The following is a 17,221-nucleotide window of genomic DNA, read 5'->3' on the forward strand; positions in this document are numbered from 1 at the left end:
CTTGGAAAGCAGTGGAAGATGCCCAAGTGCTTGGGCCCCTGAACCCACATGGGAGATCCTGAAGAAGCTCCTGGTTCCTAGCTACAGCCTGGCTCAGCCCTGGCTGTTGTGGCCATTTGGGGAGTGAACCCCGTGGATGAAAGATCAATCTTTCTTTCTCTCTCTCTCTCTCTCTCTCTCTAACTCTGCCTTTCAAATAAATCAATAAACCTTTTTTTAAAAAAATTGTTTCTAGAAGCAGCAGGGAGTAGCACAAGAGGAGATTGATGGTTTAAGGATAATAGAGGAAAAATAAAATTGTTATTGTGGAAAACAGAGGACCAAATTACCAGAAAAGAAAAAACAAAATGGGATTAAGAACAGAGAAGTTTCACACACAATCAACATTTCAAAAAGACCTTAGAGGCCGGCTGGCACTGTGGCATAATGGGTTAAACTACTGTTTGCAGCACCGGTATCCCGTATGAGCACCACAGGTATCTCATATGAATGTCAGTTCGAGTCCTTGTTGCTCCACTTCCGATCCAGCTCTCTGCTAATGCTCCTGGGAAAGCATCAGAGGACAGCCCAAGTGCTTGGGCCCCTGCACCTACATGGAAGACCCAGAAGAAGCTCCTGCTGGCTCCTGGCTTCAGACTGGCCCTATCCTGGTCATTGCAGCAATTTGGAGAGTGAACTAGCACATGCAAGATCTCTCTCCTCACTTTATCTCTCCCTCTCTCACTGTAATGCTGCCTTTCAAATAAATAAATAAATGTTTAAAAAAAAAAACTCAAAGGGTAATAACTTTAAAGGAAATAAAGAGGGTCAGCATGTGGCACAGCAGGTTAAGCTGCTGCCTATAATGCCAGTACCTCATATGAGTGATAGTTCAAGTACTGGCTGCTCCACTTCTGATCCAGCTCCCCTGCTAATGCACCTGGGAAAGCATCAGAGAATGGCCCAAATGCTTGGGCCCCTGCCACCCAAATGAGAGACCCAGATGGAGTTCCAGGCTCCTGGCTTCAGCCTGGCACAGCCCTGGCCATTGAGGCCATTTGGGAAGTGAACCAGCAGATGGAAGATCTCTTGTTTCTCATTTTCTCTATCTCTGTCTCTCTCAGTCGCTGTGGCTTGCAAAAAATTTTTAAAATAAAAATAATTTTTTTTTTGACAGGCAGAGTGGACAGTGAGAGAGAGCGACAGAGAGAAAGGTCTTCCTTTGCCGTTGGTTCACCCTCCAATGGCCGCCGCGGCCGGCGCGCTGTGGCCGGCGCACCACGCTGATCCAATGGCAGGAGCCAGGAGCCAGGTGTTTTTCCTGGTCTCCCATGGGGTGCAGGGCCCAAGCACTTGGGCCATCCTCCACTGCACTCCCGGGCCACAGCAGAGAGCTGGCCTGGAAGAGGGGCAACCGGGACAGAATCCGGAATCTGGCGCCCCAACCGGGACTAGAACCCGGTGTGCCGGCGCCGCTAGGCGGAGGATTAGCCTAGTGAGCCGCAGCGCCGGCCTAAAAATAAAAATATTTTAAAAATGCAAAGTGAAAGGTTAAAAGCATTTCAAGAATCAGGGGAGTGGGGCCGGCACTGTGACAACTGGGTAAAGCTGCCGCCTGCAGCCTGCCCCATACAGGTGCTGGTTCAAGCCCCGGCTGCTCCTCTTTTGATCCAGCTCTCTGCTATGGCCGGTGAAAGCAGAAAATGGCCCAAGTCCTTGGGCCCCTGCACCCATGTGGGAGACCAGGAAGAGGCTCCTGGCTCTGGATTAGCACAGCTCCAGCCTTTGTGGCACACTGGGGAATGAACAAATGGATGGAAGACTGATCTCTCTCTCTCTCTCTCTCTCTCACACACACTGGGGAATGAACAAATGGATGGAAGACCGATCTCTCTCTCTCTCTCTCTCTCTCTCTCTGTGGCCAACTGGGGAATGAACAAACGGATGGAAGACCGATCTCTCTCTCTCTCTCTGCCTCGCCTTCTCTCTCTGTGTAACTCTGAATCTCAAATAAATAAATATTAAAAAAAAAAAAAAGAATCAGGGGAGTCAGCATTTCAATGAGCGGTTAGAGAAGGAGACAGACTGAAAGGCAGAATGAGTAAGGGCACAAAGATGGAAATTACAGGGCACGATGGGAAAGAGACAATTGTTTAGTGTGACTGGGACAAGAAAATGAAGTAAATAACACTGTATACATGGCAGAGATAGAATACTAGAAAACTCAGTGGTGGCCAGACTGTGGAAGAACTGGAATACCTTGACTGAACACCTCCACCACCTATTAGGTCAGTAAATTATATAATCTCTAAGCTTGTATCCCATCTGTAAAATGAAGACGATAAATACCTACTCTACAGGACGATGGCTGTTGGTTAAATGAGATAAATACAGAAAGCACTCAGCACGGTGCCTGACTGCAGTAAGTGCTCAGGAAAAGCCAGCAAGGTTGAGGTCGATTATATCTGAGACTTTACTCTGAAAACATGACAGGTTTTTTAATAGTTGTCAAAGAGGCAGAGGCTGAAGTCAGAGAACGTTAGAAGCCAACAGCAATAGCCCAAGTTAGAATAAGGAACACCTACATAAGGTCATTGGTGAAGGAATTTAAAGAAAAATCGGGGGAAAAATTGAGGAGAAATAATACAATCATTTTCATTTAGTGGGTGATCCTGATGTCCTGGAACCAAAACTGTATATTCCAAGCAGTCTTAAGAACCTTTCACAGATGATCTTCTATATATCTACCTGAATATCAGACTTCAGATTTCATGACAGCCATGAGATTTCACTGATGAGAATGTTAGATTTTTGACTTGTGAAGAATTACTAAATTTGTATTCTGAGTTAAGAACTATAACTTTTTAGGCCGGCGCCATGGCTCACTTTGCTAATCCTCCACCTGCAGCGCTGGTACTCCAGGTTCTAGTCCCGGTTGGGGTGCCAGGTACTAGTCCCAGTTGCTCCTCTTCCAGTCCAGCGCTCTGCTGTGGCACAGGAGGGCAGTGGAGGATGGCCCAAGTGCTTGGGTCCCTGCACCCACATGGGAGACCAGGAGGAAGCACCCAGCTCCTGGCTTCGGATGGGCACAGTGCGCTGGCCGTAGCAGCCATTTGGGGGGTAAACCAATAGAAGAAAGACCTTTCTCTCTCTCTCTCACTGTCTATAACTCTCTCTTTCATTGTCTAACTCTGCCTGGCAAAAAAAAAAAAAAAAAAAAAAAAAACAAAAAACACCAACTATAACTTTTTAGATTTATTTATTGGCTGGTGCTACGGCTCAATAGGCTAATCCTCCGCCCGCAGCACCGGCACATGGGGTTCTAGTCCCAGTCGGGGCGCCGGATTCTGTCCCGGTTGCTCCTCTTCCAGTCCAGCTCTCTGCTATGGCCCGGGAGTGCAGTGGAGGATGGCCCAAGTCCTTGGGCCCTGCACATGCACAAGAGACCAGGAGAAGCACCTGGCTCCTGGCTTTGGATCAGCGCGGTGTGCTGGCTGCAGCGGCCATTGGGGGGTGAACCAACAGAAAAGGAAGACCTTTCTCTCTCTTTCTCTCTCTTTCTCTCTCTCTCTCTCACTGTCCACTCTGCCTATCAAAAAAATAAAAAAATTAAAAAATTTATTTGAAAGGCAGAGTTACAGAGAAAGGTTGAGACAGATAGAGGTCTTCCAGCCACTGGTTCACTCCCCAAATGGTCCCAAATGGGGCTGGGCCAGGCCAAAGCCAGGAGCTTCTTCCGAGTCTCCCATGTGGGTACAGGGGCCCAAGCACTTGGCCATCTTCCACTGCTTTCCCTGGCCACAGCAGAGAGCTAGATCAGAAGTGGAGCAGCCAGGACTCAAACTAGCACCCATATGAGATGCTGGCACTGCAGGCAGCAGCTTTACCCACTATGCCACGGTACCAGCCCCCTCCTTAAATCTGTAAACCTCTTTTCAGCCTACTTTTAAATCTTCTGAACAACCAGCTATAAATCAAGGGTTCCCATGACCCCTTCTTTGGGTTCCATAAATGGTTCACAGGATAAAGGGGGGAAAGTTTCCTCAGTTCTACTGGTTTATCACAAAGAATACTCAGGAACAGCAAATAGAAGAGATGCATAGATCAGGGCATAGGGAGGAGGGGAGCAAAGCCTCCATGCCTCATCCAACCACGCCACTCTACCAACACCTCAATGTGCTCACCAACCCAGAAGCCACAAATCCTGTGGATTAGAGGTTTTCATGCAAGCTTTTATTTTTAATACTTTTTATAAAAAAATATTTATTTATTTAAAATGCAGAGTACAGAAAGAGAAAATCTTCTCTGTACTTCAGAATCCCCAAATGAGCATAGGCAGGGCTGGGCCGGGCTGAAGCCAGGGGCCCAGAACTCCATCTGTGTCTCCAATGCAGGTGGAAGGGACTCAAGTATTTGTGCCATCGTCTACTGCCTTCCCAGGCACATTAGCAGGAAGTTGGATCAAAAGCCTGGAGTAGCCAGGAAAAAAACAGGCACTCTAATATGGAATGTGGGCACTGCAAACAGCAGCTTAACCCACTGTACCACAGTGCTTGCCCTGTGGAAACTGCCTTAAGCATGTATGACTGACTGCTGGTGATTAGCTCCCAGTCCCTCTCCCCTGCCAGAGGTCAGAAGGTGGGGCTGAAACTTAACCCTCAAGTCGTGCCTTTGTCTTCTGATGACCAATCCCCATGCTGAAGCTATACAGGGCCTCCAATCCCCAGTCCCTTTCTATCATAAAAGACACTTAACACTCAAAGAGATTCCAAGGGTTCTTCATTTTGTTCCCCCAGGAGCTGTGTGCTGGGAACAAAGAGTAAATATTTATTTCTCACGGTCACAATATGATGTATTAAGACCCTTAATGACCTGACCAGCCTCTTCTTCCACTGCATAACCATGCTGTCCCCTTTACATTACAGTAATACTCAATGACTTGTAATTACATGAACACAACAAATGCCTCACTAGTACCTTTTCGCAGGTCATCTACCCCACCACCTATCTATATGCACATCCATCTCTGTCAGCCTGTTTTTTTTTTTCCATTCATCTTTTGAAGCCCATTTCCAACCTCTGATACCTTATTAGCCCCTAACAGATCTCATCAAGTCCACCTCAAAAATGATGAGAGCTGTTACAAGTATTAAAATAACATTAGGGTGGACACTGTCGTACAGCCAGTTAAGCCGCTGCTGGGATGCTGGCATTCCGCATCAGAGCACTTAGAATCTAGTCCCACCTCCACTTCCAATCCAGCTCCCTGCTAATGCTCACCTTGGAGACAGCAGGTGATAGCTCAAGTACTTGGATCCCTGCCATTCGCAAAGGAGACCAGGATGGAGTTCCTGGATCCTGGCTTCCACCTGGCCCAGTCCCCGCTGTTGTGAGCATTTCAGAAGTAAATCAACAGATGGAAAATGCCTTTCTTTGTCTTTCCCTTCTCTCTCTGTCATTATGCCTTTCAAACAATTTTTTTTTAAAGATTGATTTATTTATTTGAAAGGCAGAGTTACACAGACAGACAAAGAAAGGCAGAGAGAGAGAGGTCTTCCATCCAATGGTTCACTCCCCAATTGGCTGCAACGGCCAGAGCTGCACCGATCCAAAGCCAGGAGCTTCCTCCGGGTCTCCCACGTGGGTGCAGGGGCCCAACCACTTGGGCCATCTTCTACCACTATCCCAGGCCATAGCAGAGAGCTGGATCGGAAGAGGAGCAGCTGGGACCAGAACCAGCGCCCACATGGGATGCCCACGTTTCAGGCCAGGGCATTAAACCATTGCACCACAGCGCTGGCCCCAACAAATAAATCTTTAAAATAAATAAGTAGAAATAATGTTACACACCTGGCACAATGTTTGGCTTAATAATAATATATCCTATGGCTAACAGGAACCCACTGAAGTAGTGTCAGAAGAACAGTTTACCTTTTAGAAAAATCTCAATGATGGGCTTTGGGGCTTATACTGAAGCAGGAAAGTCTTTGGAAAACAGCTAAAATATTATTACCACAATCCGAGTAAAATATAAGAACAAGGGCAATGGCAGGGACAAGGCACAGAGCAGAATGAATTCAAGAGTTATTAAGACATAACATCAGTAAGGATACCTAATTGGGGTCAGCGCTGTGGGGTAGTGGGTAAAGCCACTGCCTACAGTGCTGACATCCATTTGGGTGCCGGTTTAACTCCAGGTTGCTCCACTTCCAATCCAGCTCCCTGCTAGTGCACGTGGGAAAGCAGTGGAGGATGGCCAGTGTGCTTGAGCCCCTGCATCCATATGGGAGACCTGGAAGAAGCTCCTGGCTCCTAGCTTCAGAGTTGTAGCCATCTGGAAAGTGAACTAGCAGATGAAGGATATCTCTCTCTCACTAACTCTGCCTTTCAAATAAATAAATGAAAAAATACCTAATTAAGGGCTGGCACTGGGTTAATTCTCTGCCTACAATACCAACATCTCATTATGCACGTGGGTTTGAGTCCTGGCTGCTGTACTTTTGATCCAGATCCCTGTTAATGTGCTTGGAAAAGCAGCAGAAGATGGCCCAAGTGCCACCCCCCCCCCCCCCCATGGAAGACTGAGATGGAATTCTGATCTCTTGGCTTTAGCTTGACCTAGCCCCAACCACTGTGGTGATTTGGAAAGGAAACCAACAGATGAAAGATATATTCATTCTCTCCGTCTCTCCATCTATGTCTCTCTCCCTCTCCGTGTGATGTGTGTGTGTGTGTGTGTTTAACTCTCTGCCTTTGAAATAAATAAAAACTTTTTTAAAAAAAATAGCAAATTAGGAGCCTGCGCTGTGGCGTGGCAGGTTAAAGCCACCGCCTACAGTATCAGCATCCTATATGGGCACTGCTTCAAGTTCTGGCTGCTCCACTTCTGATCCAGGTCTCTGCTATGCCCTGGGAAAACAGCAAAAGATGACCCAAGTGCTTGGGCCCCTGCACCCGTGTGGGAGACCTGGAAGGAACACCTAGCTCTGGAATGGCCCAGCTCCAGCCGTTGAGGCCATCGACTGAACCAGCAGATAGAAGACCTCTCTTTCTCTGTGCCTCTGCCTCTTGGTAACTCTTTCAAACACATAAATAATTTTTTAAAAATAATACCAAATTAGATATAAAGCATAAAGGAATGAAAATATCTTTATTTCTGGTTTGGATGACTAGAGAAATGGGAGTGCCACTGATTAAAGTAGGAGGACAGCACGTCAGATAAGAAGAGAGCTGAAGCCAGAAAATTTTGCAGAAGACCAACAAAAATTAAGGTGCATGTGATAAAAGCCAAGACTATTCAAGCATTTAAGAAGAAGGTTTTAAGAGCCAAGATATTGGGAGAGAATGGTCATCTAACATTAGGAACAGGGGCCAGCACTGTGGCATAGTGGGTAAAGCCACAGCCTGAGGTGCTAACATCCTATATGATTTGCAGTTCCAGTTCCGGCTGCTGCACTTCGATCCAACTCCCAGATAATGTGCCTGAGAAAGCAGTGGAGAATGTCCCAAGTCCTTGGGCCCCTGCACCCACATGGGGACCTGGAAGAAGCTCCTGGCTCTAGGCTTCAGACAACAAAGTTCTGGCCATTATGGCCACTTTAGGAGTGAACCAGCAGATGGAAGATCTCGCTCGCTCGCTCGCTCTCTCTCTCTCCCTCTATAACTTTGCCTTTCAAATAAATAAATCTTAAAAATTTTGCAATCGATGCACTGTTGTTCTCTAATACACATTTATTTATTTGAAAGACAAAGCCACAGAGAGAGAGACAGATACAGAGATGGAGACAGAGACACAGAGATCTTCTATCTGCTGGTTGACTGCTGCTGCTTCCAGAGTCCGCACCAGCAGGAAGCTGAGTCAGAAGCCAGAGCCAGGAACTGAACCCAGGTTCTTCAATGCGGAGTCTTAACCACTAGGCCAAACCTCGTTTCCTCCACTGCCCACTCTGAATGAAGTCATTTCAAACTCTTATTTCATGGGGTTACTGTGAAGATTGAGTATGGTACCGTACTCTACATAAAGCACAGCACAGAGTCTGCTTTATGGTTTTAATACTTGATAAATGTTACTCATTATTCCTATTATTTTCCCAAACAGTCACTGAGAAACATGACTGCTAGTTCTCTAAGATACTGTGAAAACCAGGTCAAGGGGCAGTGTTGTGGCACAGCAGCCACCTGTGACACCAGCATCCCACAGGAGTATAGCTGGAGCCTGGCTGCTCTACTTCCAATCCAGTCCCCCGCAAATGTGCCAAGGAAAGCAGTGGAAGACAGTCCAAGTGCCTGGGCCCCTGCCACTCATATGAGAGATGGGGATCAAGTTCCAGGCTCCTGGCTTCAGCCAGCTCAGCACCAGCTGCTACAGCCATCTGGGGATGAACCAGAAGATGGATGATCCTGCTTGCTCTCTGTAATTCTGCCTTTCAAATAATAAATAAATAAATCTTTAAAAACAAAAACCAAAAAAGCTCAGGCTGTAGCAGCAACAGAAGCACACTAAGCATAAAATATTGGCCACTCAATATTTTGAGCATGTATTTTAAGAGGAGGAAATATAGTAACATGAAATAAAGAGGGGCTGGCGCCGTGGCTCACTTGGTTAATCCTCCACCTGCAGCGCCGACATCCCATATGGGTGCCAGATTCTAGTCCCGGTTGCTCCTCTTCCAGTCCAGCTCTCTGCTGTGGCCGGGGAGGGCAGTGGAGGATGGCCCAGGTGCTTGGACTCCTGCACCTGCATGGGAGACCAGGAAGAAGCACCTGGCTTTTGGCTTTGGATCAGCACAGCACCGACCGTAGCGGCCATTTGGGGAGTGAACCAAAGGAAGGAAGATCTTTCTCTCTCTCTGTCTATATCTCTACCTGTCCAAAAATAAATAAATAAATAAATAAACAAAGGAAATATAGAGGGGGCCGGCGCCGCAGCTCCTAGGCTAATCCTCCGCCTTGCGGCACCGGCACACAGGGTTCTAGTCCCAGTCGGGGCGCCGGATTCTGTCCCGGTTGCCCCTCTTCCAGGCCAGCTCTCTGCTGTGGCCCAGGAATGCAGTGGAGGATGGCCCAAGTGCTTGGGCCCTGCACCCCATGGGAGACCAGGAGAAGCACCTGGCGCGCTGGCCGCAGCAGCCATTAAAGGGTGAACCAATGGCAAAGGAAGACCTTTCTCTCTGTCTCTCTCACTGTCCACTCTGCCTGTTAAAAAAAAAAAAAAAAAGGAAATACAGAGGATAAAACAGGTTTAAGGAAATCACACTACCCTATGAGGTCAAAGACTTAAATGAGGGGATAAGCTATTCCCATTGGAGTTCATCTAGAAATTCAGCACATTAGTTGATATAACTGATAACAACCCTGTTTGGTTGATGGCAAGAGTTAATAATCTAGAGTGCATTTACTTCCAGTCACATCCAATAATAAGCAGAGAATCTAGGGCTGGCACTGTGGCATAGTAGACTAAGCTTCTGCCTATGGTGCCGGCATCCCATATGGACACTGGTTCCAGTCCCAGCTACTCCTCATCCAATTCAGCTCTCTGTTATAGCCTGGGAAAGCAGTAGAAGATGGTCCAAGTGCTTGGGTCCCTGCACCCACGTGGGGCAGTCAGAAGAAACTCCTGGTTCCTGGCTTAAACAGGCCCAGCTCTGACTGTTGCAGTCATTTGCAGAGTGAACCAGTGGATAAAAGACCTTTCTCTCTGTCTCTACCTCTCTCTCTGTAACTCTGCCTCTCAAATAAATAAAACCTTAAAAAAAAAAAAAAAGGGCAGAGAATCTGCCAATAGCCATACAACTACAGCTCTACTGTATGCCACCAAATCATACACCAGTAATCAAAATTAAGATGCATATTCAATCTCTAGCATTCTTTTTTTTTTTAATTTTTATTTGACAGAGTTAGATGTTAGACAGTGAGAGAGAGAGAGAGAGAGAGAAAGGTCTTCCTCCCGTTGATTCGCTCCCCAGAACCGATCCTGTCCCGGTTGCTCCTCTTCCAGTCCAGCTCTCTGCTGGGGCCCGGGAAGGCAGTAGAGGATGGCCCAAGTGCTTGGGCCCTGCACTCGCATGGGAGACCAGGAGGAAGCACCTGGCTCCTGGCTTCAGATCGGCGCAGCGCACCAGCCATAGCGGCCATTTGGGGGGTGAACCAACGGAAGGAAGACCTTTCTCTCTGTCTCTCTCTCGCTCACTGTCTAACTTTGCCTGTCAAAAAAAATATTAATGATGAATTTTAGAAGCACCTCTATCTAGTTTAAGTATCAACCTATAGCTGCTCTTATACAAAAATAGTAAGTCAAACAGTTGTCTACAATGAGGCCAGCTATAGCTATTTTTTTAGGATTTTATTTTCAAATGTTTGGGTCATAATACTTATGAAGTGATTTAATCAGTCTTTCATTGGACTCCAGAAAACACTTAAAATAAGTCATCTCCATTCCTGGAAACATCTATTTTCTAATCTTGCCCATCCATCATACCACCAAACTTCTTATTTAGAGCCTCAAATCAAAGCTAAACTTGAGAGAGGCACACTCTCGTCTTCTATCATTGCAATTACTTCACTTGGGATCAGAGGGCCTTTAGTTAACATCTCTTACAAATGGCCCTGCCCTCTTAATCTGTATCACTAGTGAAAGATTAGGCTATTCATTCTAGGAGGTTGATCCGAAGCACAAGCAGTCTCTAACTTCACAGGCAAACAGTGAAAAGTAGTACCTGAATCGATATCTTCATTTTAATAGATGCGGAAAATGAGTCCAGGCAGATTATAGAAATTGCCTATGGTAACATGCCTCATAAGTGGCACATGTCAGAGAGAAGGTGTTTCTACTATGCAATGAACTTGACTCAATTTAAACTATACCTAAGGATACCACATCTACAGATGGCTTAAAGAGCAGATCAACGGTGAACTTCTGTTCTATTTTGGAACACCAGTTAGCTGAGAAGTGAGTGGAAATTGGCACTGACCCTTCCCAGGCTGCTGATCACACTTCAGTCCATGGGTCCTGCACGAGCTCCCGGCATGAGTTTTGCAACAGTAAGGCCTCCTGCCACTGCTCACAGTCTGCATAACAGCCGTCAACTTTGGGGGTGGCCTGGCAACTACAAACTGCCCAAGAGTATCATCAGCTGAGCTTTCTGTAATGGCATTTGTCTCACGATTGCCAAACTCAGAGTTTCCTAATCCAATAAATGGGTATCATGTTTCACACATAGTCTGAAGTTGTACAGTGGCCAGCGACGCGGCTCACTTGGCTAATCCTCTGCCTGCGGCTCCGGCACCTGGGGTTCTAGTCCCAGTTGGGGAGCCGGATTCTGTCCCGGTTGCTCCTCTTCCAGTCCAGCTCTCTGCTGTGGCCCAGGGAAAGCAGTAGAAGATGGCCCAAGTGCTTGGGCCCTGCACCTGCATGGGAGACCAGGAGGAAGCATCTATTTTCTAATCTTGCCCATCCATCATACCACCAAACTTCTTATTTAGAGCCTCAAATCAAAGCTAAACTTGAGAGAGGCACACTCTCGTCTTCTATCATTGCAATTACTTCACTTGGGATCAGAGGGCCTTTAGTTAACATCTCTTACAAATGGCCCTGCCCTCTTAATCTGTATCACTAGTGAAAGATTAGGCTATTCATTCTAGGAGGTTGATCCGAAGCACAAGCAGTCTCTAACTTCACAGGCAAACCGTGAAAAGTAGTACCTGAATCGATATCTTCATTTTAATAGATGCAGAAAATGAGTCCAGGCAGATTATATGAATTGCCTATGGTAACATGCCTCATAAGTGGCTTCGGATGGGTGCAGTGAGCTGGCTGGAGCGGTCATTTGGGGGGTGAATCAATGGGAAAGGAAGACCTTTCTCTCTGTCTCTCTCACTGTCTAACTCTGCCTGTCAAAAAAAATTATTTATTTATTTGAAAGGCAGAATTACAGAGAGGGAAAGGCAGAGGCAGAGAGATCTTCCATCTGCTGGTTCACTCCCCAAATAACCTCAATGGCCAGAGCTAGGCAGATCCGAAGAAAAGAAACAGGAGCCTCTTCTGGGTCTCCCACATGAATGCAGGGACCCAAGCACTAGGGCCATCTTCCTCTGTTCTCCCAAGCACACTGGCAGAGAGATGGACTGGAAGTGGAGCAGCCAAGACTCGAACCAGTGCCAAATGGGATGCCAGTGCTGCAGACAGGTTTTACCCTCTATGCCACAGCACCAACCCCACACTATGGTATTTTTAAGGACAATTCTTGGCCGGCGCCACGGCTCACTACGCTAATCCTCCGCCTAGCGGCGCCGGCACACTGGGTTCTAGTCCCAGTCAGGGCGCCGGATTCTGTCCTGGTTGCCCCTCTTCCAGGCCAGCTCTCTGCTGTGGCCAGGGAAGGCAGTGGAGGATGGCCCAAGTGCTTGGGCCCTGCACCCCATGGGAGACCAGGAGAAGCACCTGGCTCCTGCCTTCAGATCAGCGCGGTGCGCCGGCCACAGCGGCCATTGGAGGGTGAACCAACGGCAAAAGGAAGACCTTTCTTTCTCTCTCTCTCTCTCTCACTGTCCACTCTGCCTGTAAAAAAATAAATAAATAAAAAATAAGGACAATTCTTGGTTGTATGAGATTACCCACTATACTGTACAAAGTTGAGTATCACTGGTCCTCTGTCCTCTGAATGCAAAAAGTCCCATCGGTCACAACCACCAAACACTTCCAAATGACATCAAGGGGGAAAGATAGTGCCACCTGTATTAACCTCAAGTCAACCATTAAGTCAACTACCAAGTAATAAAAAATCTTTACATAAGGTAAAGTCCTAACCCCTTTTCCCTGCTTGTAAATACTGCCCTCTTTCCTCTTTTTAACTCTTAGATATAATACTTTGTTCTACTCCATAAAACCAAATTTTTCTCAATTAGTTATATAATAAGACACATGGCCAGGGAAGTAGAGTTACTGAAATCGAATCAGGACATCTATTTGAATTTCAGTTTTCTCGCTATTCAACCTTGGGTAAGTTATTTCCCCTCATCAGGCCTCAGTTTTCTTATCTAGTAAGACAAAAAGCATCAGACTAAACTCCCTCTGTGGTTCACTGCAATTCTAGGAATCTTTTAAGTGAAACATAATTAAGTTGCTTTACTCTTTTCTTTCTACCTCCACATTGCTCAATGGGACCACCAGCATCACTACCTCATCGCTAAGACAGGACCCCCAACTCCAGGGATAACAATAAAGCAGAACACTCACATCCAGCCAGATCCAGCGTGGGGTTTTACTACACCATCGGAACTTCAGTGTACAAAAGGGAGCTGGATAATTTTACATGCTATTAATAACAGAAGCACCAAGATAATACCAGCAGCAATAGCCACCCTAACACATTTATCTAGATTAGATCTATAACCTCAACCTTGCCTGTACATTAGGATCACCTGGATATGAAGAAAATTTAAGAAAAAAAATGAGGCCTCAATTTCATGCTAAGCCAGGATCTTGGAGGATGGGGCATCGTAAGGCTGCCCAAGTGAAGCCAATGAGCAGTGAGCACCTGGAACCACTGATGCAGAGCCTGGCTTCGGATCGGTGCAGTGAGCACCTAGCTCCAGGAACTAGGAAGCAAATGACCAAAGGATGGCATCTCACACACCAACTGTATAATCAAACGTGAGTAAATAAGCCAGTGTTACAAGTTACTGATGCTCTCAATGACAGAGAATTGTGTTTCTAGAGAAAAAGGACAGCTCTATAACAACCCTTTGTTTGGATCATAACCCTCAGAGAACAGGCCCTGCTAGAAACAGAATGTAACTTCCTGATGTGATCAAGCGATTCAGAGAAAGATTACTACAAATTTGCCCACCCCTGAAGAATTCCTATCAATCATCAAGACAGTTACAACAATGTTAGTCACAGCTGTACAGGGGCTGAAATTGTTCACTAGAAGGATGGTTATGGAGGAAGGATGGGAAAAAGCTGAGAACATTTAGGAAAAGACGTCTCTACAGCCAGCCATAGACGTCATTTCCCACTTCTTCACAAAGCACTCAGTCCAGTGACAGAGGAAGAGGACACTCATTCTGGGCTAAGATCACCCTGCCCTTTTCAGAACGTAAGCAGCAGCACTAATAAAACAGGTGAAATAAGTAAACCATTAAACCTTCTCTTACCTGATATGCAAGGCCAAGCCATCCTGCAGGCTAGAGACCCCCAAATCAGACAGAGTATCTGAGCTGACAGAAGCTGGAGACAGAGAGCCCTCCTTCTCTTCCAGCAAGTCCAGCTTCACCAGGTTGCTGATCTCATCCTCCGAGTTATCTTCGGACACAGAACCAATTATAAAGCGGGAGTGCTGGTTCAGCTCCAGAGGCTTGGCCAAGGGAGATGTTTCCTCCATGATTCCTTCAAAATGGGCTCTCAGAGCTGTAGAAAAAATGAAGAGCAAGTGAGAAAAGCAGATTCGAGATAACCACGTAAAACCTGAGGACACTAGCGCTTGTACCCAATAAACCACAGCCGACGCTTGAAGGCGAGGCAGGGCCTGAGAACTAGCTAGCTGCCCTAGCCATTCCGAATCAGGGAGGAAAACTCAGATTCCTGTAATTAAGCCCAAAAGTTAAAACAGTTCCCTTTTTCCCAAAGAAATCTTTCTTTAAAAAATTATAAGCCATTCCCAATCTCTATCAATTTGGTGATGTCCCAGAGAAAATTATGCTCAACAGAGAAATCCTTGCAGTAGGTAAAAACTGCTTTGTTGTGATATTGCAATTTTGGTTGTTAATATTAGGAGGAATAAATGTCTTGGGGAAAGTGGTGGTGGTTTAGAGTGATCATCTGGCTCTAAACACTATATAGTCAGAGGCTATGAATTTTACCTAAAGGCATAAAAGCAAACTCTGGATGCATATTTAGTTTTTTCTTAAGTTACCTATTTTAAAAATTCACCCAAAAATGGGCACTTTCTGGCTCCAATGTGCTGATGTTGATACAGGGAGAGAGTCAATCTATAATCGGGGGTGGGAGGGCGGGTATTGGGGGAAGAAGCTATATTCCTAAAGCTGTACCTATGAAATTTGTAGTCATTAAACAAAAGCTTTCTTAAAAAAATAAAATCTGGGCCGGCGCCGCGGCTCACTAGGCTAATCCTCTGCCTTGCGGCGCCGGCACACCGGGTTCTAGTCCCGGTCGGGGCGCCGGATTCTGTCCCGGTTGCCCCTCTTCCAGGCCAGCTCTCTGCTGTGGCCAGGGAGTGCAGTGGAGGATGGCCCAAGTGCTTGGGCCCTGCACCCCATGGGAGACCAGGATAAGCACCTGGCTCCTGCCATCGGATCAGCGCAGTGCGCCGGCCGCAGCGCGCCAGCAGCGGCGGCCATTGGAGGGTGAACCAACGGCAAAAGGAAGACCTTTCTCTCTGTTTCTCTCTCTCACTGTCCACTCTGCCTGTCAAAAAAAAAAAATTAAAAATAAATAAATAAAATCTGTAATCAAAGTGATGGAGGTATCATCTCAATTACAACTTTTCTAGATATAGGGACTTCACAGTCTGCATTAGAGATTACCAATTGCTAACAAAAACCAGAACACAGTTCAAAGCCCACAGCAAAAAAAAAAAAAAAAAAAAAAAAAAAAAGTAAAACACTATTCCAACTCTTCAAAAACACTACTAAAAAATTTCGAAATTACATATCAACTCAGTATTAAACAGCATGCAGCTTCACCTTTTTTAAAAAAACATTTTTGTGCTATTTACTTGAAAAGCAGAGACAGATCTTCCATCTGCTGGTTCACTCCCTAAATGAGGGCAAGAGCTGAAGCCAGGAGTCTGGAATTCAATGCAGGTCTCTCATGTGGGTTGCAGGGACCCAAGCACTTAAGCATCACCTGTTGTTTTCCAGGGTGAGTATTAGCAAGGAGCAAGAAACAGAAGGCAGAAATGTGTGGTCGCCCCAAGCACCGTCTTGACCAACTCTGACAAAATCTAGCCTCTTACCAATGCAGACCCTGGGAGGCGGCAAGAGAGCCATCAAGTGCATTAACTGCTCCTGGCTTCAGGCTGGCTTAGCCCAAGTGTTCTGGGTATTTGAGGAGGAACTGAGAAGATGGGGGCTTGCCTATATCTCTGTCTCTGTGTCTGTCTCTCTCTCTCTCTCTGCCTCTCAAGTAATATTTATTTATTTGAAAAACAGAGTTACAGAGAGAGGCAGAGCCAGGAGAGAGAGAGAGCCGCAAAGGCCAGAGCTGAGCTGATCTGAAGCCAGGAACCAGGAGCTTATTCTGGGTCTCCCACATGGGTGCAGTTGCCCAAGGGGTTGGGCCATCTTCTACTGCTTTCCCAGGCCATAGCAGAGAGCTGGATCGGAAGTGGAGTAGCCGGGACTCGAACCGGAGCCCATATGGGATGCCAGCACTGCAGGCCTGGGCTTTAATCTGCTGCGCCACAGCACCAGCCCCTCAAATAAAATTTTTTAAAATTTTTTAAAGTATCATGCAACAGGAAAATTTGATGTCTAAATTTACTATACATTTCTCCCTTGGAAAATTTAAGTTTTTCTAAAAAATAATTAAATGTGTCCACATTTTATTAAGAGGTTCATTCTAGAAGCCTAAAAGAAAACAAAATCATTTAAAAAGAAAAGAGGGAGGGAGGAAAGGATGGATGGACAAAAGGGTGAACAAGAGGAATAAAGTGAGAAGAAAGGATAGTGCCAACAGACAGACCACTCTGAGAACACCAAAAGATACCGCTGCAACCAATTTCTTTTACATTTTAGAGCAGACTTAAAAACAACAGATCCAAAAAAAAAAAAAAAAAAATTCCATCCCAACTAACACAGAAAATAATGGCTGCCTTCATCACCAGAGTAGTAAGTAGGGCACTTAGGTATGGATCCTAGCTTACAGTCTTACTGAAATTAAACAACCACACACAAAAATAAAATCCACCAAAAAGGGATGATTCTTTGATTCCATGGGATAAGAAAAAAAAAAAAAAAAAAACAAGGTTGAATTAACAAAACATGGTCCCCAAGTTATTAAATGAAAGAAAGACTCAATAAGGCCAACTTCAAGTTTTAGTTTCCTAAGAACATGAAGGCAGCCTTCTCTGAAGATGTGCATAGATTGGAAGCAGCTCAGTGCAAACGGTTAAAGAGCCTCAACAGCCCGGAACGGCACTCCCAGGCACGAGCCCACACACTACCGGTACAGAGAGGTTGGGTATGGAAAATCACTGAGGAGTTGTCCAGACACTCTAGAAGC

General features: G+C 46.0%; 1 protein-coding gene across 11 annotated transcripts in view; it reads right to left on the bottom strand.

Moving 5' to 3' along the window:
• Positions 1–17,221, bottom strand: part of ACACA (acetyl-CoA carboxylase alpha) — a 318,142-nt gene that overhangs the window by 234,746 nt on the left and 66,175 nt on the right. For all 11 annotated transcript variants that reach the window (XM_008271164.5, XM_008271159.5, XM_089317362.1 and 8 more), the window contains one exon: positions 14,134–14,386. In XM_008271164.5, the coding sequence (XP_008269386.3) occupies positions 14,134–14,360 (227 nt within the window). In that variant the 5' untranslated portion in view covers positions 14,361–14,386. The remainder of the gene's footprint in view (positions 1–14,133; positions 14,387–17,221) is intronic.

The sequence above is a fragment of the Oryctolagus cuniculus genome, chromosome 17 (assembly GCF_051225735.1).
Source record: "Oryctolagus cuniculus isolate XC-2025 breed Fujian yellow rabbit chromosome 17, ASM5122573v1, whole genome shotgun sequence".
Classification (NCBI taxonomy): domain Eukaryota; kingdom Metazoa; phylum Chordata; class Mammalia; order Lagomorpha; family Leporidae; genus Oryctolagus; species Oryctolagus cuniculus.